This window comes from Budorcas taxicolor, chromosome 16 (assembly GCF_023091745.1).
Source record: "Budorcas taxicolor isolate Tak-1 chromosome 16, Takin1.1, whole genome shotgun sequence".
Classification (NCBI taxonomy): Eukaryota; Metazoa; Chordata; class Mammalia; order Artiodactyla; family Bovidae; genus Budorcas; species Budorcas taxicolor.
This window is the reverse complement of record NC_068925.1, coordinates 69,359,156-69,383,879: the sequence shown is the minus strand read 5'-3', so window position 1 is coordinate 69,383,879 and position 24,724 is coordinate 69,359,156. Positions and strand designations below refer to the sequence as shown.

Genomic DNA, 24,724 nt, shown 5'->3' with positions numbered 1-24,724 from the left:
CTGGCTCTTTCAGAGTTACAAGGACTCAGATCTTGGCCATGTTTTATTGTTTCTACATCACAGTGTTATTTCATGCAAGATTAAAAGAATAACAGAATTTCAGTGTTTCCAGCTTGATCTTTGTCTGATGTATAAATCATCTCTATAATCATCTTTCAAATGATCGCCTGAACTTGGATTCTGTTATACAAATTCATTTAATGATAGAAGAGTAGTATGTAGCTACTCAGTGAGATTTTGATGATTTCAAAATGCCTTGGAACATGCTTATACTAGATGAAAACTTGAAAGCACATTGATTATGACAACTATTAAAACCAAACATTGAATATATGCATGTTGTAAAAAAAAACATTTTCAGGGACAGTGAGTGAACATTTTGATTCTTGTTTTTCCAAATGTTCAATATTGTATATACACACATGTATGTATATCTATAACTTGTATGATTTAAAAACAGCTTCCAGAGTGGATAAAACAGGGAAGGTGACCCTCATACCCTGTAATGTGCTTCTTGCTTCTGGCCCTGCTGATTACATCCACCTCCAGCTTTCTGCTGTTTCCTACTTTGAACTTCAAACTTTTGTTTCTACTAATAGGAAATACATTTACACTTACAAAAGAACGAGAAAAAAGCTGTACACTTCATTAGTCTGTATAAAAATAGCTTTGACATGCAATGGCATAATCCTTAAATAGAAAGAAAGTCTTGGGAAGGTAAGCAAGATGTTTACTTTTAGAGGTGCTTTCTAAAATCTGGTATGTGGAAATTGCTTTCTGTAGGTAATACTCTCCTTTCTAAGCATTAAGAATTAAGCTTTTTGCGTTTTTTACAGAAAGGACTCTTCTTTACAAGAAGTTTCTAATTAATGTGTGGTTAAACTTTAGGTCATGCATTGTGTGGAAACACATTCTAAGGGCTTTGAAAGCCTTTTTAAGATAATAGGAAATGTGTTTTGACTCAAATTGTGTCCAACAAAGACGAGATTAAAAACATTACTGCATATTACCTTTCTGACTTAAAAGATATACTCTGGGGAGACCTTGAAAACTTCCTCCTTTACCAGACTCTAAATATAGAATTATATAATCACCTGTGTTCTGTATGAAATATGCAAATGTTCTATTCCATCTTTTTTTCTACATATAAAATCAGAAATATATCTTTAAAAAAAATAAAGAAAATAAAAATATTGATGTAGATTTAGAAATCTGACCTTTGCCAATACTTAAAACAGTTCATTTAATTGAGATATAAAATTTTGGGATGTATCTTTCTTTTTTGAATTTATGTAGGTGCCTCTAATTTTCCTAGACAGGAAAAAAAAGAAAAAAATGTCATCTTTATGTAACTATAGAATTTTTCTTATCTTGACTGATTTTTGTTAGGAAATAAGTTACATAATGTGTTTCAGTTTCATCTATCAAACTGGAGGTTAGAATGTACAGTAGTATGAAATATTTGATCAAAAGATGAATATATACATTTACTGATAGCAAATGTTATCATCTTAAATAGTAGATAACATCACCTGATTTCTGAGATGTGTGCAAAAGTTGGACATAACATGAATTTCCGATAAGGATGCAATGGTTGGTCCATATTTTCTCAGAATAGCATTCTAAACCATATAGAATTCTTCTTAAGCTAACACATACATATCCTTCACAGTAGGACTGTACGCAAGACCATACTAGATTAATTTGCTGTTAATAGTTTCCTGCTTATTAGAGTTAGCTTTAATTCTGCAGTATGATGGCTCAGTGGGTAAAAAATCCGCCTCCAGTGCAGGAGACTCAGGAGACGTGAGTTTGATCCCTGGGTCAGGATGATCCTCTGGAGAAGGAAATGACAACCCACTCCAGTATCCTTGCCTGGGAAATCCCATGGACAGAGGAGTCTGGGGAGCTACAGTCCAAAAAGTGGCAAAGAGTTGGACATGACTTAGCAACTAAACACTTAACACAAGTGTTAAGCTCAATGAAATTTATCATGTTATAAACTCTTAGTGAAAATATATATACCATTCTGTTGTATGCTATTATGAAATTGTCATTTGATAGATCAAAAAGTGCTTGGATATTGGCCATTTGGCGTAGTTCAGTCAGTATCGTCATTAGCTGAGAGCTACTGCTGGAATGTTTTTGTGGAGCTGTGTGCTGATACTGTATGGTTTTCAGAAAGTTGTTTGATTCCTTGTTGGATTGTCAACTATCTCAACTGACATTCTGACAGAAATATCTCATGCAGGGAAGCCTGTGGCACTGTTTAACTTTCCAGAAGACCAAGAAAGAACCCAAGTCGAAGAAGATGAGTTTGGTTTCTGGGGATTTTTCCAGTGGTACAAAGGATATCATGGGTTGCCTTTGTATGTAAACTTGCAATGAAACCCTAGAATGTTAGTTCTTGGCTGAACCTGATTTCGTTTGTAGAATGGCCTGGGAAGCAGCCCCAGTGATTAAGACTACAACCTATCACTGACATTAGAATAGAAGCTTCTTATGCAACAGTTGCCTATAAATAACATTTAAGACAGATGTGTATGGCTAATAAAGATTTTCCAAAAAGCACCTAGGAAATGGATAAACAAATGTTATTATTCATTGATTAAAAAATGCCGATTGAGGTTACCTAGGATCTCCCAGTGTTGCATCTGAATGCTGAGTCTGTAAGAGTAAAGGCCATTTTGAGATACTCTCTGGTTCTATCTGGGGCTTCTCTGATAGCTCAGTTGGTAAAGAATCCACCTGTAATGCAGGAGACCCCAGTTTAATTCCTGGGTCGGGGAGATCCTCTGGAGTAGGGATAGGCTACCCACTCCAGTATTCTTGGGCTTCCCTTGTGGCTCAGCTGGTAAAGAATCTGCCTGCAATGCGGGAGATTTGATCCCTGGGTTTGATCCCTGGGTTGGGAAGATCCCCTGCAGAAGGGAAAGGCTACCCACTCCAGTATTCTTGCTGGAGAACTCTATGGACTGTATAGTCCATGGGGTGGCAAAGAATCGGACACGACTGAGCGACTTTCACTTTCACTTTCTGGTTCCAAAGCAGCTCACATCATCTGATACTAGGTAATCATGGTGTATTGGTACATAGCCAGAAGGTTAAGGATAAGCGTAAGGATCCTGTAGCCGTTGGCAAAAGTTCTCAAGCATTGCTGCATATTATTGATGGATGTTGATTGTTTTTTTGTAGTGTAACAATAAATAGCAATGATACCTACATAATATCGTCCCCCACAAAGTCATTTGGCAACGAGAACATAATTATTTTGCTTTCCTCATTATGCATCTTCAAGTCTTTCAAAATAGTCTTGTTTACATGGTTGAAGTGGTCAGACCTGTGTGAAATGGTCAGATGTGTGATTTGACTTCTTTCCTAAAGAAGAGCCTCCTCAGGATGAAATTAGTTCCCCCACAAGGATATAATGACCAAAAAGGTATAAAATTGTGTCTTACACAAATTTGGCAAGAGAATATTTGTTCCTCTTTGTGGAACTTTGTAATTATACAGATGTCAATATAACTCTAGTTGGACTTAGCTATTATATCAGTTTAGTAGAAATAATGTCCTTTTTCAGAGGAGAAAATGTGAGATCAGTCTTAAATATCCAGTTAAAAGAAGCTGTCACTGAACCAGTTACCTGTACATCATTGTGCCTTTGCACTCCGTTGCTTCAGTCACAGCTGACTCTTTGTAACTCTATAGACTGCAGCCTGTCAGGCTCCTCTGTTTGTGGAATTTTCCAGGCAAGAATACTGGAGTGGGTTGCCATGCCCTCCTCTAGGGGATCTTCCCAACCCAGGGGTTGAATCTGCATCTCCTGCACTGCAAACAGATTCTTTACTGGTGAGGCACTGGGGAAGCCCTGTACATCACTGTAGCCCAATTAGATGCCAGTGCCTTGTACCTGCAGTCTGAAATTCTTGTATCACTTCAAATTTTCAGATTACTAGCGTGACCCTACTTTTAGGATTATAGGTATAATAGCATATTTTAGTGACATCTTGATTATAATATTAACAGGAGAGGAATCTGTAGTAGGCTTTCAGGACAATCTGTATTGTTCTGGTAAACATGAACATCTGAGCATCTGAGCAAAGGAGGGAAAGTCGTGAAATCAGAAATTGTATTTTAAGATTCGCAATATAACCTACTCTGAAAACAATGTGTTCTTCAGGCCTTCCCTGGGGTTGCTTACTTTCTAATAAGCTATTCCTTAAAGCTAGTCGAGTACTTTAATACACATGTGAAAATTATTCCTAGGCATTGGACCCCCAGGAACATTTTCATGTTTGTCATTGACTGCCTTGAGTTCCAAGCCTATACTAGTCTCTTACAAATAAGTGTGTCTTAGCATGGTTTGGTGTTAAAGCTCGATACAGTTCCAAAATGCCAGTGACATTGAGACACAAACAGTACAAGTCAAAAATGCACAAATTCCCATTAGAACTCAGTGAACTTTGATTCTAAAGCCACCATTGTCAAAGAAACCAAGATTTTTTAAATAATTATTTTTAAGAGCAATTACCTTTATCAACTCTAGAAGTATAAGCCTCTCAGAGCTCTGTTTCTTAAGTTTAAGTTCCCATTCTTGAATAGAATCATGTATGCAACTGCCTTTCATTTCCTTTTTTTTTCACTATACATATATATTTACTTTGTTAGATTTCACTATACATATATATTTACTTTGTTAGATTTGTACAATTTTTTTGTAACTTAGTGGGTATATCTATATCTATATATATGTATATATATATTTAATGCAACTGCCTTTCCTTAATGCATGTTCTATGATTGTAGATGAGCTGAAAAGCAAAATTGAGTATGAATCCATTGAAAATTATTTTATACTATTTCTACTGTAGGTTTTATGTTTGGAAGTCCTCTCGTAATCAATACTTCAGGTAATAATATGTTAGGATTAAATGCAGAGGATCCTACATTTCCTTTACCCTAACCTAAAAAATATAGCTTATTCGTAAATTGTCAATATGTTTGTTCACAAGAGTTGTCTTTAGTGGAAAAGTGAGTCTTTATTGTACATGAGGTGATTGTTGCTTTAATCACATAATATGGCGCATACAGGAACACTTCTTAGGAAGGCACTTGTTAAGTGCTCCGATGGCCCGAGCTGACATGGAAATTACAGTCTCTTAGGTCTGTGTGAGTGCCCTTGCCAAGGGCATCTGATATCCTTTGGATGTTGACCAAGGGACCTTGTACAAACAGATAAAATGAATTTATAAGAATATTTCAGAGAAAGGACCTCATGGTAGACTCATTCTCAGAGTGATTTGACATGTTCCTGGTTCTATCTAAAGCCTCTGTTGCAATAATCACAGCTCTGTGATAACTATTTACAACCCACACGTTGCCAGACATTACTGTCTCTAAATCTACATGTGCTTCTTTTGGATTTAAATAATTTGTGGAACTTATCCAATTGTCTGGGTAATGCTGCGAACCTTGTCATCGACAAGCAAAAGAATGAACTAAAATGATGATGCTGCCTATGGATGTTATATTGTTGGAGGACTTAGCTGGCTTCTAGGAAATAAAATAATTAATTTTACTTAATTAAATGGAATCAACAGACATGTCTTATCTTTTCTCATAATTATATCACCCGTGTTTTTACTTCTCTGTTGTCTCTCCATTGCCTAGCACCATAAACAATTGGTAAATATTTTTGAATAAATGAATATGTTGAAGATATACTTTTTAATTAAAGTACAGTTAACATATAATATTCATTTCAGTTGTAAACCAAATGATTCAACATTTAAATATATTACAGAATAATCATCCTGATAAATCTAGTAACCTCCTGTTCTATACAAAATTATTAAAGTATTACTGACTATATTCCTTTTGCTATATATTACATCCTTGTGACATTTATAAGGAAGTTTTTGTTATATATTACACCCTGGTGACTTGTTTATTTTATAAGGAAGTTTGTACTCTTAGTCCCCTTCATTTATTTCACTCAGTTCCCTGCCCTTCCCCCTCTAACAATCACTAGTTTGTCCTTTGTATCTATGCTTTTATGTTTCGCTTTGTTTATTTTTTAGATTTCATATACAAGTGAAATCATATGGTATTTTTCTTTCTTTCTGACTAATTTCACTTAGCATAATACCGTCTAGGTCCATTCATGGTGAGGTTTCACTCTTTTTATGGCTGAGTAATATTGCATTGTACATGTATTCATTTGTCTATTGGTGGGCCCTTAGGTTGCTTCCATATCTTATATCTTGACTATTGTAAATAATGTTGAATTGAACACAGAAATCCATGTATCTTTTTGAATTAGTGTTTTTCATGTTTTTTGAATAAATACCAAGAAGTAGAACTGCTGGATGGTATGGTAGTTCTGTTTTTAATTTTTTGAGGAATTGCCATATTGTTTTCCAGATTGGATGCAGGAGCATATATTAGAGTGTGACTGTTTTATATTAAGCCTGGCATTTCAGAGATTTATAAAATCCTAAAACAATGCCTGTCTTCTCACTAAATCTTTGTTTTGGAAAACATAATTCTTTTTCATAAAAATGTGTTAACATTTATTGTTATTTTTATGTGAATTAATCAAAACATTTGAAAGTTAGAAATCCAACCAAAAATGCAAGTATCAATAGCTGTAACTCACATTCCGATGTTCCTGGATGTTTGCAATATTTTTTGAGACTGTAAACTGTTTTGGAGATAAAAAGTCTGAGAGTTGCTGGCTCAGAGAAGGGAAATAAATATTTGTGTCTGTGTGTGTGCTCAGTCACTCAGGTTGTCCCACTCTTTGTGGCCCTATGACAGTAGCCCGCCAGGCCCCTCTGTCCCTGGGATTCCCCAGGCAAGAATACTGGAGTGGGTGGCCATGTCCTTCTCCGGGGATCTTCCCGACAAAGGGATTGAACCCATGTCTCTTGCATTGGGAGGCAGTTTCTTTACCACTGAACCACCTGGGACGCCCATATTTGTGTGTACAATAGCAATAACCAAGTGTAATTTAAAATATAAAAAAAGTAAAATACCTAAAAATAGCCTTACAGGTCTATTTGAAGTATAATAAAAAATGCTCTATCTCAGAATATTAAAGAAGATTCAGTAATTGAAGATTCACAGCATGTTATTTGGTGGGAAGTTTCACTATCATAGTGGTATTCATTTTCCTTACTTAATTTATAGATTACACATATATCTAAACAGCAAAAATATTTTAAACCAGTGAAAATGAAAATTTCTATAAAAGTTAACTAAATAATTCTAAAGTTTATGTGAGAATAATAGGTTAGTAGCTGCAAAAAATATTTTTCAGTATTTTTAAGGAGACCTGTTTATCTGATATTATATTTATAGTAGAGAGTCAGATAAACAAAATCAGTGATCTCAAAACTAGCTTCATTGTGTGCTATGCATATATGTGTACATATATATATTCATGTGCATTTAGTATATGTTAAAGGAAACAGGCAATGGCAACCCACTCCAGTACTCTTGCCTGGAAAATCCCATGGACGGAGGGGCCTGGTAGGCTATAGTCCATGGGGTTGAGAAGAGTCGGACATGACTGAGCGACCTCACTTTCAATTTTCACTTTCATGCATTGGAGAAGGAAATGGTAACCCACTCCAGTGTTGTTGCCTGGAGAATCCCAGGGACGGGGGAGCCTGGTCGGCTGCCATCTATGGGGTCGCACAGAGTCGGACACGACTGAAGCGACTTAGCAGCAGCAGCAAAGGAAACATTAGCACTCAACTTTGCTCACAATAAAAGACATATAAATGTAAACAATTCCTATCAGTTTGGTTAGGATAGATTATTAATATTAGAGGTAAATTGCATTTGTAAATTGCTGTGGGGGCAATTATAAATTGTAACTGCCTTCTTGGATAGCTACTTGCTATTATATATCAAGTGCTTTAAAATATTCATAATCTTCAATGTGGCAAATTTATTTCTAGTAATCTCTTCCACAAAAAATATTCAGAAATGAAAAAATATTTATACACAAATATGTTCATAACAGCAGTTTTTATAATAAGATAAATTTTAGAACAGCATGTATGTCTACATATATGGCAGTGATTAAGTAAATGTGGTAATTGCAAGGAAAACCACATGTATAATAATATTAAATAAAAATAGAGAATACATTTCATATAGTACATAAGTCTGGCTATGTAAAATGTATAACAGAATGCCTGGAGTAGACACCTTAATACATTAACTGTAGTTATCTCTCAATTCTGGAATTGTGAATAATTTGTATTATCTTCTTTATTCCTTTCTGTATTTTCCTAAACTTTTTAAACAATGAATATATACTGTTGTTAAAGTAAATAAAAGCTTGCAATTCAATTAACTATTGAAGTTTCAACCTGTAGATTAAGACAAGTCAGACAAATGTAATTTTATATTGCATTTCAGCTCGAGATTACCTGCTGTTTTACATTTGACAATAAGTTCTTTGGGTAGTACGTCCGTTTTCCAGTGTAGCTTTTGTCCATTTGCAAATAAACTGTATGACTTAGTCACTTTACCTCTCTAGGTCTTTAATTCCCTTGCCTATCAAATGAAGTTCCTTCCAATTTTAAAATCTGGAATTGCGTGATAAATATTTAAAAACTATATTTCCAACGGAAACGCCTTTTGCCGCAATCTATATGTATCTCTCTCACTATACATTTTCTCCTTATTCTCTTCTGTGTTTGTGTTTCTGGAGCTCTGTCTTCCCTCCCTAATATCTGGTGATTGAGAAAGTGAAAGTGAAAGTGAAGTCGCTCAGTCCTGTCCGACTCTTTGCGACCCCATGCCTACCAGGCTCCTCTGGCCATGGGATTTTCCAGGCAATAGTCCTGGAGTGGATTGCCATTTCCTTCTGATTGAGAAGGGATTATAATATCATCTTTCTATCTCCCAGTATTACTACTCAAGGCAGCATCTAGATTCTAGTGTTCTTGTATGAATATTGTTGACTGTCATTTACAAGTCATCAGTGATGTACACTGTCATAGAATTTATAAAAATCTGTAGAGATTCTATGAATCTTGATATCAGTGGATTGATTTAAGCTTGATGGTGAAGGGCAATTGCCTGTTCCTTGTCATCTTAGCCTGTATTATTGGACCTGACTGATTTTATCATGAGTTTGAGCAAACTCCGGGAGATGGTGAAGGACAGGGAAGCCTGGCACACTGTAGTCCCTGAGGTCGCAGTGTCGGACACAACTGAGTGATTGAACAACAACAACTGATTTTATACTCTATACTGTTGTACACAATCCAGGATTGGATACTTACATTTACCATTCAAAATGACTAGCATTTTGGAAAAACTTCTTTTTTTTTTTTGATGAAACTATTATATACTACTTAAATTGTAGTTGGCAATCTGATATTTTTAACTCGGTGGTACTTATTAAAATTATTGCTATATTTAGTTGTTAATTCAAATAAATTGCTAATGGTACTGGATGATATTATGAATACATATCATAACACTATATGATAAACTTTATGCAGATCCATTCTCTTGATATCAAATATACTTTTCTTATAATTTAATGTATTAAATTCTTTAGTGTAAAGTTTTAATCTATAGTGTATACTTTAAATGGAAGAGTAGACCTTAGAATTGATGCTTTTTGACTAACTGGTTGTCTGGGGGGGGAATATATGCTGTTTGATGCCTCCATGTGATTCATGTGTACTGATAAATTTCTTTTTAAACTTGCAGCAAATAGTGGCAGCAATAAATGCAGGGATTATACCTTTAGGAAACACCTCCAATCAAATCAGTCACTGGGATTTGGGAAGTTCCTTCTTCTTTGCTGGCACTGTTATTACAACCATAGGTAGGAGACAACTTATTTTGTTGTTTAATTTTGGTACAGCTTGTGAGTTAAAATTCATTTGTTTGAATTTTTTTACGGTTGGTCAAAATGGTCTTCTCAAGGTAGAAAACTTGAGTCTAGTAAATTGATTTTGAAAAGAGAGTTTAAAAGTTTGAACAAAGGAATGATGAAAATGAATTACTGATTCAGAATACCGAGTTGTTTAAAATCCACCCAAAATTCGGGAGCAGTTCAGTTGAGTCCTTTGACTAATGGACAAGAACATCAAAAAATGGCTTGAAATAATGGTTTTGGTAGAGGGGACAAGTAGTTTAAAAATTTCCTGCATCTTTGATTCTTTAGTACAGAAAGAAATGATTTGAGTACAGTTTTGACATTCTTTTCATGAAGTTCTTATTGTATATCACTTTCTTCAACTTATAAAATTTAATTCTACTTTTTAGCAGATTGTTCTATTCTTATGTGGTTGTCTATTATGACTGCGTCAGACCTTTTTATGCATTATGTTTTTCCAAGAACTCAAATCTGTAAAAAATTAACAGTGAAATATGAGGATTACAGAAAGAATGAAACTTTAAGCCTTTTATCTTTTCATCACGTTGAATGTCATAGTGTTTGAAAGTGGAACATGGTCTCTTTTGGGGGACTGACTGCATCCACTCAGCACGCCCTAGGCAGCAGAATGGGTACATGTAGGCAACGTCTCTTCTGTTATTCTTCAGTGCCCAAGAAATATTCCGAGGATATAAACGCAGACCCCATAGTGAAAGCTATGCTTGCCATGCTGTGAGAATTGGGAGGGGTTACAGTTATCTTATTTCATGGAAGGAGGTAGGTTTAAAGAATAATTTTCAACAAAGGGAAGAAAATGGACCCATCACAGTTATGTAGAAAATATGTGTGCAAAAGGAATTCTCTTGCACATATGCTTGTGATGAGATTTCCTCTCATGAGCCTGACCTCTGATTTGGGCACATGAATTAATTTTCTAAAGGCTTTAATTTTATTGTTTGTCATAAGTAGATTATGAAGTGCCTACAGTTTTCAAATGAGCATTTCTATCAAAGTCCTGAATAAGAGAACATGGACAGTTTATGGATGAACTCTTGCTTAAATTTTCCTTTGAGAAGAATTTGTCGTGTCCTGTCATTATGTGGATCCACTGTAATGCCTTTTTGTGCTGAATCACTTGCCAGTGAAATAAATCCCTTAGCATGTTGATGTTTGGCTTCGTTCAGAGGTCAAAGAACTATGTTTACTCTTACATTTCCATCAGCTAGGTCAAAAGTTGTGTGGCTGTGAAAATCTGGAAGAATGGCAACCTTGATTTCTAACCATAATAATAGGTTAACCGTGGAGCTTAGACGGCTTGGCCATTTCTACTTGGAAATAACTGTTTATTGGGTAAACTACTTAGAGTCTGGAAGGAAAAAAAAGCTCACAGACAGAGTGAGAATGGTTTGTTTCTGCCCAGTGAAAACTCAAAAAGTCCACGTTATAGCTCATTGTGACCACCTCTAAATTATTCTCCAAGAGACTTAGTCATTATACAGACTCACTGTTGCGTCCTATGTTTATAAACAGTCTCATTTTTTGAATCCCAAATTCAGTAAGTTTTGCAGACATATACTTCAACACATGAAAAAAATAAACCATTATTACCAGCCTTACCCCAAATTATAGCCATTAAGCACAGTAGCTGATTATTTAGGTTGTTTAGGTAGCTCCCTGACAGCCCACATCTCTTACTGTTCTACCTCCGGCTTTAATCTTAGGTTGATTATGTCATTCTAGGCCACTGACATTTACTCCATGGTCTTCTACTCTAAGGTCAAGGCAGTCTCCTCTAACCTTAGACTAGGTTTATGTCTAGGGCAAGGTAAACGTTTGGCCTTTTTCAGAAGTGTCCATTTGACATCCAAGTCATTATTTAATAAAATTCAGTGTAATTATTAATATTGCTAATGATAATAATTGTCTGACCTTTGAAGTGGCTTTTAGAAATTGAGGAAATTGTAACCTCTAGCACTAAGCTGCATTGCATTAGTTGTTTAAACAATAAACTTGAGACAGTCTGGGAGAATCCGTTTCAGTGGCTTCTTGTAGGGTGCCTGATACGGGCAGTGTTTCATGGAGCTTCATTGACTGACACTGTCCCTGATTTTTCTGCTTAGTGTAGACAATTTATCTAAGATGTCAAAGTGACCCTTACTATTCATTACAAATATGCCCAAGAGAAGTTCAGTTATACAAAATAGAATGTTAACATTTAAGGTCTAATTTAATCTCTTCATATATCTACATGCTCTTTCCAAAACCATACTCTTCCAAACCCTTCACAAATTCCATTTCACAGACTAATGTACATTGTTGAGTATTCTTTTTCTCTCATTCCTTACCCCCAGTTCATCAGTCAGTCCTGCTGGCTATGCCTTTAAAAGAGATCTAGGATTTAACTACTGCTCCCCATTCAAACTGCCACCATTTTTGGCCCAAGCCGGCATCATCTCAGTGCCAGCATTCCTGTATAGGGAAACCTTCGGCCCAGAAATACTCTCTGGATTCCAACTAATTCAGAGTAAATGCTGTTCTCCGTTGCTTAGGTTATCTAGTAAGATGCACGTTCTGGGTTTTTATGTATTTGAGTCTTTTCTGTATCCCCCAATGCCTGACACATAGTGGCTGCTGCTGCTGCTAAATCGCTTCAGGCGTGTCCGACTCTGTGTGACCCCATAGACGGCAGCCCACCAGGCTCCCCCGTCCCTGGGATTCTCCAGGCAGACACATAGTGGATACTTAATAATTATTTTTGGAGTTAAAAAACAGAGGTAGATTCTAAATGAGATGAAATACAGCTTGTTGGAAATTACATAACATTAAATTGATAACTTATTACACTAAATTCTTAATTCCTTAAACAGGTTACTAACATTTTTGTTCATTTATTTATTCAGTAAATAATAAAACATGATTTGTCTGCCACTGTAAAGATAAGAGGTAAATTATTTGGGACCAAGTGGCACACAGACCAGTCAGGGAGGTCAGTAGGCAAATTGTCATTTACCATGTAGCCTGCCAGGTGCTATGGCTTAAGAGCATTTAATGCAGATATACTGGGAAGATTCTTTGGAAAAAGAAATGGCAACCCACCAATATTCTTGCCTGGAGAATTCCAAGGACAGAGGAAGGAGCCTGGCAGGCTACAGTCCATGGGGTCACAAAGAGTTGGACACAACTGAATAACTAAAATTTCACTTCAGGTAATTAAAGGCATTAATAAAATGAGAGCTTTGTAGGCATCGGGAGTTCATGTGGGAAAGATTAGAGGTAACAGAGAGTATGATCTGTTCAGGAACTGTTGTTGAGTTGCTCAGTCATGTCCAGTTCTTTTTCAGCACTATGGACTGTAGCCCACCAAACTCCTTTGTCCATGGGATTTCCCAGGCAGAAATACTAGAGTGGGTTTCCATTTCCTCCTGTAGGGGAAGCTTCCTCACCCAGGGATCGAACCTGCACCCCCTGCATTGCAGGCAGATTCTTTGCCACTGAACAACCTGGGAAGCCCGTTTAGGAGTTACATGCCATCCCAAATGGTTGTTTGTAGTTGAAGGGATTCATCTTTAGGACTGTGTAAATCAAGTCAACATAGTAGCTCCTACTGAAATCTATGCTAGTTTTGCTGCTGCTGGGAGTGTAAAAGGAAATAAGAACACAGTTTTGGTTTGCAATCTAATTTGAGAGATAAAATTTATGGTTAGGAAATAATGGGATAATGACAGAAATAGGTCTTGTAGAATCAAATATTATATGGAATGATTGTTTCAGTGCTATAAGAAGAGAAAAAGGAAAGAACATGTGGGCTAGAACAGGGGGAAAAGGCTTAATTAGAGAAGTTGGGTTTGAGCTATGCTTTGAAGAAAATGTTTTGGTTTAGATTGGTGGAGGGAATAAAAGCCTCCTGGTCTGTGAGATAGCCAGGGAAAAATACCAAGAGAGAATGAACCTGACTTATTTTGAAGACAGAGAAGTATTCAAGTAGACCGGAGGAATTGTTTAACCGGGTAGTGGGAAATGTTATTGACTGATTCAAATGGGAAGAACACAGTTGAATATAATTTGGTTTTTGAGAAGTTTGGACCTACTGTACTAAGACAGAACAAAGGAGTTTTTTTTTGAAAGTGAGTTGATAGGTTAAAAGTAACCTTAGAAGATGCATCTGTCTGGAATGGAATATGTGGAGACTTCAGTGAGGGAATAGTTAAGAGGCCTTTACCGTGATCCACAGAAGAGTCAGACTATTGACTGGGAGGATTGGAGCTGGTGTTGAGAAATGGGATTCGGACGAAAGGTTGAAATAATTAGATGCAAGAATCAACAGGCCTTGGGGAGTAATGCGATGAAGAGAGAGGTGTCAAAATGTTGACTATTGAATATTTAGGCAGCAGGTCAGTACAGTTCGTAGGCAGTGCTAGTTGATGCTGTGAAGAAAAAGAAGTTTTTAAAAATGGTCAATTAAAATAAATAAATTGATTTTTTTAATGGCCAAAATTTTATACATGTTGTTGTCTTAGGAAGCTTCATTTTAGTTGTTTTCCTTCCTCAAATTTAAATTTGTTGGTTTATTCTTCAATTCAGACAGACTAGAAAGACAAGTTAAACAGGCTCCCTCCTGGAGCGCTTGGCTTTGAGGAAACTCAAAATCAGTCAGTGCCCTGAAAAACAAAATCAGTGGTGATAAGTGCTCCATAAAAGTTCATGTGTGTGATGGAGAGTCGATTGTGGAGCCAGGGCAAGGAGTGGGAGGTGCTCTAGAGCAGACTGATTCAAGAGCTCTCAGAGCAGGTAACAGTTAAACTAAAGATTAAAGGATGAAACAAAATCAGCCAGGAAACCAACGAAGATGCGTGTGGGCTCAGTTGTGTCCAACTCTTTCCAACCCCATGGACTGTAACCCACCAAGCTCTCTTGTCCATGGGATTTCCCAGGCAATAACACTGGAGTGGGTTGCTGTCTCCTTCTCCAGGGAGATCTTCTCGACCCAGGGATCAAACCTGCACCTCCTGCAATTGGCAAGCTTTGGCAGGTGGATTCTTTACTGCTGAGCCACCCGGGAAGCCCAAGTCAGGAAGAGAAGAATGCAGAGATGAGTTCAGGCAGAGGGCACAGCATGGCAAAGAAGAAGCAAGGTTAGCAAGATGAACAGGGGCTGGAGCATGTTAGGACCTGATAGTTGTGACAATATCCTCAATTCAGTGGGAAGCCAAGGAAAAATTTCAGCAGAAAAGAGTCCTAATGTGACTCATGTTGCTGTTCAGAGGGCAAAAGGGAAAGCAGGAAGGCCATTGTGAAGGTTATTGCATTAATCCATAAGAGAGAAAGCAACATAGAGACTGTCATGCTGAGTGAAGTAAGTCAGACACAGAAAGACAGATGTCATATGAGATAGCGTATATGGGGAAGGGGATCTAAAACAAAAGAGTATATATGAGCTTCTTTACAAAAGAAAAGCAGAGTCATGAATGCAGAAAACAAACTTACAGTCACCAGGGGATAAGGGAGGGGAGGGGGATACACTGGGGTTTGGGACTGACATATACACACTTCCATACATAAAACAGGTAATGGAATATCAGTAACCTCAGACATGCAGATGACACCACCCTTATGGCAGAAAGTGAAGAGGAACTAAAAAGCCTCTTGATGAAAGAGGAGAGTGAAAAAGTTGGCTTAAAGCTCAACATTCAGAAAACGAAGATCATGGCATCTGGTCCCATCACTTCATGGGAAATAGATGGGGAAACAGTGGAAACAGTGTCAGACTTTATTTTGGGGGGCTCCAAAATCACTGCAGTTGGTGACTGCAGCCATGAAATTAAAAGACTCTTACTCCTTGGAAGAAAAGTTATGACCAACCTAGATAGCATATTGAAAAGCAGAGACATTACTGTGCCAACCAAGGTCCGTCTAGTCAAGGCTATGGTTTTTCCTGTGGTCAGGTATGGATGTGAGAGATGGACTGTGAAGAAGGCTGAGCGCCAAAGATTTGATGCGTTTGAACTGTGGTGTTGGAGAAGACTCTTGAGAGTCCCTTGGACTGCAAGGAGATCCAACCAGTGCATTATGAAGGAGATCAGCCCTGGGATTTCTTTGGAGGGACTGATGCTGAAGCTGAAACTCTAGTACTTTGGCCACCTCATGCAAAGAGTTGACTCATTGGAAAAGACTCTTAATAAGGACCTACTGTATAGCTCAGGAAACTCTACTCAGTACTCTGTAATGACCCTTATGGGAAAATAATCTAGCAAAAAGAGTGGATATATGTGTATGTATAACTGTTTTTTGAAATTGATACAACATTGTAAATCAACTATATTCCCATACAATTTTTTTTTCAAAGGAGAGTTTATGAATAGAAATATACTTGTCTCTGAGAATAGTGCCATGAGAAGTTTAATGTTTTAAATTTTAAGTTATTTTAAAGCTAATAAGAAATCACTTAAACTCTAGGAAAGTCTGTTGGCAAAAGTGATGTAATGGAAAACTGTATTCTATTTTGAGGTCAATTTGAAGATTAGAATAAGATGTAAGGTGATTTTGTTCCCAGAAGGCATTAAAATATAATGCAATTTTCCCCAGTGGAAAGTAAATTGAAATGCCAGAGCCAGGATTTGCCCAAGCTTATCACTGAATCATCATGATCTCTGAGTGTCAGAATGCGAATTACAATATAGCACTATGGTCTATAGCAACTTCAAGATCTCAAAGCATCATGTTAGGTCTTATGGAAAACATTTCCTCAGAGTCATGTTTCTTGTATTTACAAAGGACTCTTGTTTTCTTCCCCTTGAGTTATAGAGATTGGATTCAAGTATATAACTTCTGTGTTTAGTTTTTCTGTATTTTGAACCAGCCACCGAATCTCTCAATTTCCTTATACCTTGATTGAATTATTGAATTGCTGACACTGTTAGGACAATAGTCACAGATTTTTTGCAAGCTCCTGTTTCACCTGTTTAGCATAATGCTTACTTGAGTAGACAAAAAGGACAAAAAACTAGAGAGTAGTTTAAACAAACAATTCCTGATAAAAAAAAGAAGGTCAATTTTGAAAATGCCAGAAGTATATTGAAAAGTGTAAAGCCTTATGCATATCTTTATCAGGGAATCTAGGGCCTTCCTGTTGGACATGATAAAAAACAAATAAACAACAGCAACAAAAAACTATAGTTTAAAAGGTGAGGAAAAAGTTGTAAGAGCTTTTCTGTACAATTTTGTTATCTCATGAAACCACTAACTGAACTTGGAAATGAGCAGACTTAAGGCAGTGGGATGTAGAATTTGACAGCCAGCGTTTTCCTGGGGGTGATGTCATTGCAGCTTTGGTTGTTAGGTGCTATCTTATTTATTTGGTATACTCGTAATTCGGTGGCATTTCACTACTCTCTTGGATATTTTCTGAGAACTGCATATTGGATTTTGGGAACCTATTTTAAAGGAAAGCTGAACTTCTTTCAGGCAGCTTAAAAGCTGAATTATCTCGCAAGGTGACTTCCAGCTCTGACTCTACAATCTCCTTGCATTTTTCTTTATACCAGTTTGTTAAAGTAGATTATTCTTTTTCCAAAATCTGTAATTCTAATGCTGTACAGTTGAAATTCAGAAGTTGAAATTAAGAAATTGTTTTGGGTCATTGAGGCTCTGTTTCTCTTCTAATCACTAAAATGAACAAAAGGAAAACCTGTCTCAAGATATTTGTGTATATATATATATATATGTTCCTACCATTCAAAATCTTCACATAGGTTTATTTTCTAAGTTAAAATGCATTTCTTTCTCAGAGAAGAAAAATGCCTTCTGAACAGTAGTTAAGTTTGCAGAGTGTAAGATTATATTTGATAGACAATAAAGCAGAATTTTTACTTAAATAGTGTTACAGACTCTAAAGCAGTAATAATGAAATAGATTAGTCATCTTCTTTTTTCATTATGTATGTTAGTATGTATGTTAGTCATCCACAAAGAGGTTTAATTCAGAGCACTGAGTATTTAGAATCCTATGCTAGTTGAAAGGAGTGTTATGGATGTAGTCTTCCCAGGAGTGAAGCAGTGTTTATTATTATTATTTTGAGGTAGTAGAATGCAGAGCAAGAAAGTGTAGATATAAAAGAAACTGGAAGTGCCAGTGAGAGGAGGGCTATGGTATCAGCTTAGTAGTCATCCATATCTTGGGTGTATTCAAGGCAGAAATTGCTTATATTCTGCAACAAAATAAACTTTTATGTATTTCTGTCTACTTTCGAAAAGTTTGCGTTAATATTCTTTTAATCTTCTGGAAAGCAATCACTGTTAAACCGTGTGATTGTGAAATTACCTTAAAGTTGGAAGCAAAGAATTGTCGTGAAGTTCATGCCCTGAATAAATACAGAATCTATTTTTAATCTTGTCTTTTCTCCTTTCCCAACCACTGACATGCAGCACGTTTCTCATACATTATAGGTTTTAACGAACATCTGATTGACCCCTAAATATGCAAGTATTGCTCGGAATGTGATTAAAACTATAGGTGGGATGATTATCAGAAAAACATTTTTTTAAATTGTCTCAAGTACTGCATTTGATAGGGAAGGAATGTAATAACATTTGTCTGGGCCTGTCTACTTTAAGCTAGTAATTATATTACATATTTGTTTTCTTCCCAATCCTAAAAAAAAAAAATCTAGACTTGTGCAATCTTACTCTTGGAAATTGGCATTGTTATTTATGTGGTACCGAAATTATAACATGATATATGCAAAAGAAGTGCCTGTGCCAAATGAGGTTCATGAGTAATTATTGTGGTTTGTGTGCACATAAGGTACAATGCAAATAAATAATTTTAAACAGAAAATAATTCCAGGCAGCCATCTTTTGGTTCTAAAGTACCACTGGAGGAAATATTGATCATATAAACTTTTGAAAGTCACAGTTCAGTTCAGTTCAGTCGCTCAGTCATATCTGACTCTTTGCAACCCCATGGACTGTAGCACGCCAGGCCTCCCTGTCTACCACCAACTCCCGAAGCTTACTCTAACTCATGTCCATTAAGTCGATGATGCCATCCAACCATCTCATCCTCCGTCGTCCCCTTCTTCTCCTGCCTTCAGTCTTTCCCAGCATCAGGGTCTTTTCCAGTGAGTCAGCTCTTCACATCAGGTGGACAAAGTATTGGAGTTTCAGCTTCATCATCAGTCCTTCCAGTGAATATTCAGGACTGATTTCCTTTAGGATGGACTGGTTGGATCTCCTTGCTGTCCAAGGGACTCAAGAGTCTTCTCCAACACCACAGTTCAAAAGCATCGATTCTTTGGTGCCACAGGTCTCAAAAATGCATCTTAATTACTAATCTTAAACTTCTTTCCCTATTAACTTTATTTTTAAAGCAAAAACAACAAACAAGTGGACAAGTTTGGTTGATATGTTGTGCCTTTCCTCTCTAAGTTTAATCTTCCCTTATTGTAGATTCTAACAAAGAATTTCCAAAGGCAAGCAGCAAGAGAAGGAAAAAGAGAGGGTATGGAATAAATCATGATCCGCTTAAGCAGCTCCTGTTCAAACAATGCAGGTTTTAATAGGTCATTTCATTGCTACCTGTAGATGACTTAATAGAAACTCTGTTTAAATTTCATTTGATGCATGAAAAAAACAGATGTAGACATGACCTCCTAATAAATATTATACTGCAAGTCAGTGAAGTTCTGTATGTATTCATGCTAGTTTTACTTACATTGTCCCTCTCAGAATGAAAATATTTCTCCCTATTTTTTTAAAGAAGTGATGCAGGAGAAGGAACATCAGATTTCATTTCAGAGACGTTGTTTAGGTTTTGTCTTTACTGTTAACTAGGGTTGTGTTCTTTTAAGCAAATCACAGTTCTTCTATTATCCTTAACTTTCTTCTTTATCAAAGAGGGCTAATGTTTCTCACAATCAAAATTGTTGTGAAGGTTAAATAAACGTATATGTAGAATCAGTTTGTATACTGAATGACAGTATAATAAATTGAAACTAATTTTGTTACTAGGGTAATTTTTATTTCATTATTAAACTTTATATTACATTTATTTATGTTACTAATGTTAACAAAGAAAGTTCATTCTTTCTTAAAGATTTGATCCACTCATTTTAATTATTATAATATTTATAATGTTGCCTTCACATACTTAAGGTGTGCTCAAACCAGTTATTCTCACAATGCTCAGTGCTAGATTTGACTAGTTTCTTCATCTAGTTAATTTGTAGTTTGATATAACAAAATGAGTTGATTTTAATGATATTTAGGTGATGTAAAATGTGATCATCAGAATAATATATAATGAAGCAAGGTGTTAACTATTAGTTGAGAATAATAAAAGTTAGTGAAAGTCAGACAGTCGTGTCCGACTCTTTGTGACCCCATGGACTGTAGCCCACCAGGCTCCTTTGTCCATGGAATTCTCCAGGCCAGAATACTGGAGTGGGTAGTCATTCCCTTCTCCAGGGGGTCTTCCTGACCCAGGGATCAAACCTGGGTCTCCCACATTGCAGGCCAATTCTTTACCAACTGAACTACTATTTGAATAAATGTTTTTCTATATCATGAAAAAAAATCTGTGCCTCTGTATTAGTATCTGCCAAGTTATTTTCTGTAGTAAACAACCCTCACATTTTGTTGGCTTTACAGAATTAAATGTTTATTTCCTGATCACATTGTATGTCCAGTGTGGATCAATGGGAGGGCCCTGCCCTTGTAAGAAGGAGGGCGTGGAAAACTGACCGCTGGTTGATCATACTTTGTGTGTGTGAACACACTGTATTTACCAACATGACATTAGCCAGACTACCTTCAAGAGTATAGGTGGGGAAGTACTCTCCTGCCCTGAGATCAGAACAACCAGGGTATTTTGTGATAGCCCTACTAACTTCCACAAGCAAATATACTAATTAGATACTTCCTTGAATGTTCTTTGATAGTCAAAGTAATTAAACATCATAACAAAATATAGTTTGTATTTTAATTCGCTTTTTCAAATTGTGTCTCCTTAACTCCGTCACTGCAATACGATTCTCATTTTTCACATCTAATATTGTGCTACTGAAGGAGATTGTGTTCCAAATTTACCTCCGTCTACAGTGTTTCATCAGTGTTACTATCTCAAAATGAAAATAAGAATCAATATATAAAATTCTAGTTTTAGTTTCTTGGCAGAGATTTTGCTGTCACTCATTAGTGATATTGCATAGGGTTCCATTAGCATTTAGAGTACAGTCACCTTTTGATATACATGGAAGAATTGACTCCAGAACCCCGACAGGTACCCAAATCCATAGATACTCAATTCTCTTATATAAAATAGTACAGTGTTTGTATATAACCTATAGATTATACTTTAAATCACTTCTAGATTAATTTTAATACCTAATGTAATGTAAATGCTATGTAAGTAGTTGTAAGTATGATATAAATGCTATGGAAATAGTTGCCAGCATTTGCCAAATTCAAGTTTTGCTTTTTGGAACTTTCTGGAAATTTTTTTTCAAATATTTTTGATCCGTGGTTCATTAAATCTTCAGATACAGAAACCAAAGATATGGAGGGCCAACTGCATTTTATTAATGATCATTTATCAAGGTCAAAATTATGATGATACAAAAACAGTAAAACCATTTAGGAAAATAAATTAAACAACTAAGTTTACCTTTGATGTAGAAGTGAAATAATGCAGGGGTCAGCAAACTATGACCCTGTGGGCAAAATCCAGCCTTGCTTCTGTTATGTAATTAGAACACGGTGATGTCCACTTATGTTAGTACCCTCTTTGGTTACCTTCATGATGTAATGGCAGAGTTGAATAGTGCACCAGAGGCTGTATGGCTGCAAAGCTGAAAATTTTACTATCTGGCCCTTTATAGAAAACATTTGCCAAGCACTGGACTAAAGAACATAAAGCAAAAAAAAAAAAAAAATACAATTTGTAACTAGAAGACCCGGGTTTGTCCTGATTCTAACATTATTCACTGTGTACTTTTGACCAGATCACTGAACATCTTTGAATTATTTTCTCATGTGACTAGTCCATATGATTTCTTAATAAATGAATAATAGTTGTGCTTCCCGTCCCCCAGGATTTTATGAAAATTCAAAGGATATTTAATAATGCTTCACTACTATGCAATTAAAATTCATCATTTTAAAAGAAGATGCTTTTTTTTCTCCATTTTTCCTCATTGTCCAATAAAGGTTGAAATGCGCTCTGTGACTCAAATTCTGTGAACCTCTGGAACGTTAAGCCTAGGGGTTTATAATCTTATTTTCCAGAGAGATGACCCGTAATGTACATTAGATCCTCAAAGTGTCCCATAATTCTTAGAAGAGTTTAAAACCATTGGCTTGAATAATTTCTCTTTTAAATTTTAGACTGATAGAAAGTAACATTTTGTAGCACTTGAAAAATTTAGCAAAAGTACTGTGCCAGAAACATTGTAGTGAAATGCTGGTGTTGATGCGGCGGACAAAATAACTGCTTAGAGAACTGAGTACAGTGGTCAGAAAGAAGCCATGTAAGAGCACATTTCTAAAAATAAGAAAATCTTATGTTACTGCTGAGCTCTGAGTGATATTGTAGTGTCAAATATCTTCAGTTCTTCCAAAATCCTGCAGATTCTGAATTGTTTTCTGTAAACATGAGAAGAAATGTTATGCTTTAGAAAACTAGAGTATTACAATTCCCAGCCATGACATTCTGGATTTTAAGAATCCAGCCTTCCTCCTGTTCTGTAATTATTAGAACACAGCTACATCAGTTTATTTCAGTATTGACTTGACTATCTACACACTGTGTTGGCAGAGTTGAATAGAGAGCAGAGGCTATTTGGCCTGTAAAGCCAGAATCTCGAAAAGAATACACACACACACTCTCACACATGTATAACTGAATCACTTTGCTGAACACCGAAACTGACACAGAATTATAAATCAAGTATGTATGCGTCCTAAGTTGCTTCAGTCATGTGCAACTCTCTGTGACCCTATGGACTGTAGCTCGTCAGGCTCCTCTGTCAGTGAGATTCTCCAGGCGAGAGTACTGGAGTGGGTTGCCATTTCCTCCTCCAGGGGATCTTCCCAACCCAGGGATCGAACCAGTGTCACTTAGGTCTCTTGCACTGGTAGGCAGGTTCCTTACCACTAGCGCCACCTGGGAAGCACCCCGCCCCCAAATTAACTGTATTTCATAAAAATTAAAACAAAAACAAGAAAAAGGAAGCATGCAAATATAACAATTAAAAAAGTGGTACTGGATAAAGGAGAAAAAAAAGACTAGACCAGGAAAATAGGCTGGGAATGGGAGGCACAATTTTAAAGGAGTTTAAAAGATGATATTTCTTTTCCAGTTTTTATGTTATTTGTTCTTGCTTTGGATTTGTGTTTCTAAACTGTGAACATGGAGTGTGAATGGGGGCCTCAGAAGTTCTTCCCACTTAATTCAATGTGGGCAGGCTTAGTAGCAGGATAATATAACTAGAGTTAGCTACCAATTAGTAATTTCAGTGCACTGCCTTCTACCAAGGAGAAGGCAATGGCAACCCACTCCAGTACTCTTGCCTGGAAAATCCCATGGACAGAGGAGCCTGGTAGGCTGCAGTCCACGGGGTCGCACAGAGTCGGACATGACTGAAGCGACTTAGCAGCAGCAGCAGCCTTCTACCAAGTGGAAAAGCCTCCCATATTCTCTCTCTAGAGGCTCTGAATTGTTATGGAAACAAGGAAATCATGTTTTTATAGCCATTATCCTGAGCTATCTTTAAGAGTGTCTTGTTGATTTCTTACTAAAATGTATGGCAAAACCAATACAATATTGTAAAGCAATTAGCCTCCAATTAAAATTAATAAATTTATATAAAATAAAATAAAATCTTGCATTCCAGGATTAGGTTTTCTAATAGACTGAATTCAAGGTATGGGGCTTAATCCGAGATAGTCTTCATAGCTGTAAAGAGATCATAGAAAAGAGAAAAATATACTCAAGAATTCACATTTCGGGCACGATGAGGCCTTCTTGTAATTATTTGTGTGAGTGTGTGTGTGTGTGCATGTGTGTTCATGCTTCAATTCAAGTTCAAATGAGACTGTATAAGAAATTAAGAAGTAAGAATGCAGGTGGTGAGAAACAGCAGTGGTCATACTCCTTCCCTGTCTACCACCTCTTGAATCCTTCCTTTAGATTAAACCCTAGGAATGTCAAATAATCTAAAACAGGTAGATGGAATTATTTGTGTGTGTGCATGTCTGTCTGTGGCAGGGCAGGGAGAGTGGATCATATCCAAGAGCAGGCAGCCTGTCTCCATAGTTGGGAAAGGCTTCCAGGTCGCATAGATGTGCATTTAAATGCTGGTTGTGCCACTTTCAATTGCTCATGTCTGTTTTACTTAACATTTCTGAGCCCTAAGTTTTAAGACACCTTTTCCAGAATGTTACTTTGGGAATTAACTGAGGAAAACATACCCAAAGTGCCTAGGATACCACAGTCTCTCCCTCATAATAGATTCTCAGTGTTAAGTTCCTTTTATACATCTTTCCAGTTCAGATGTTCCCGATGAGAGTTTGGGGGATGGGCCTTTCCCCACCCTCTTCTCCTAGTCCCAAGGCTGAGAAGAGCACATTTTCTACTATCTGTGGGAAATAAATTCTAGACACCATAGGAAATGACCCACATAAAGCAGAACATTAGACAGAACAAAACCAATGAAAATTAATAGCCTATGATTGATGAATCACCAACAGTTGTTGGGTGGGTTATTTGAGCGTTTGATCGTCAGTTGCTTGACAGAACTATGTAATAGATGTAGATTAG

The 24,724-nt window shown here is 36.6% G+C and overlaps 1 protein-coding gene across 1 annotated transcript in view; it reads left to right on the top strand.

The window, feature by feature from the left end:
- Positions 1 to 24,724, top strand: part of KCNK2 (potassium two pore domain channel subfamily K member 2) — a 134,706-nt gene that overhangs the window by 34,164 nt on the left and 75,818 nt on the right. Inside the window, exon 3 of the mRNA XM_052653991.1 lies at positions 9,742 to 9,859. Coding sequence (XP_052509951.1) covers positions 9,742 to 9,859 — 118 coding nt within the window. The remainder of the gene's footprint in view (positions 1 to 9,741; positions 9,860 to 24,724) is intronic.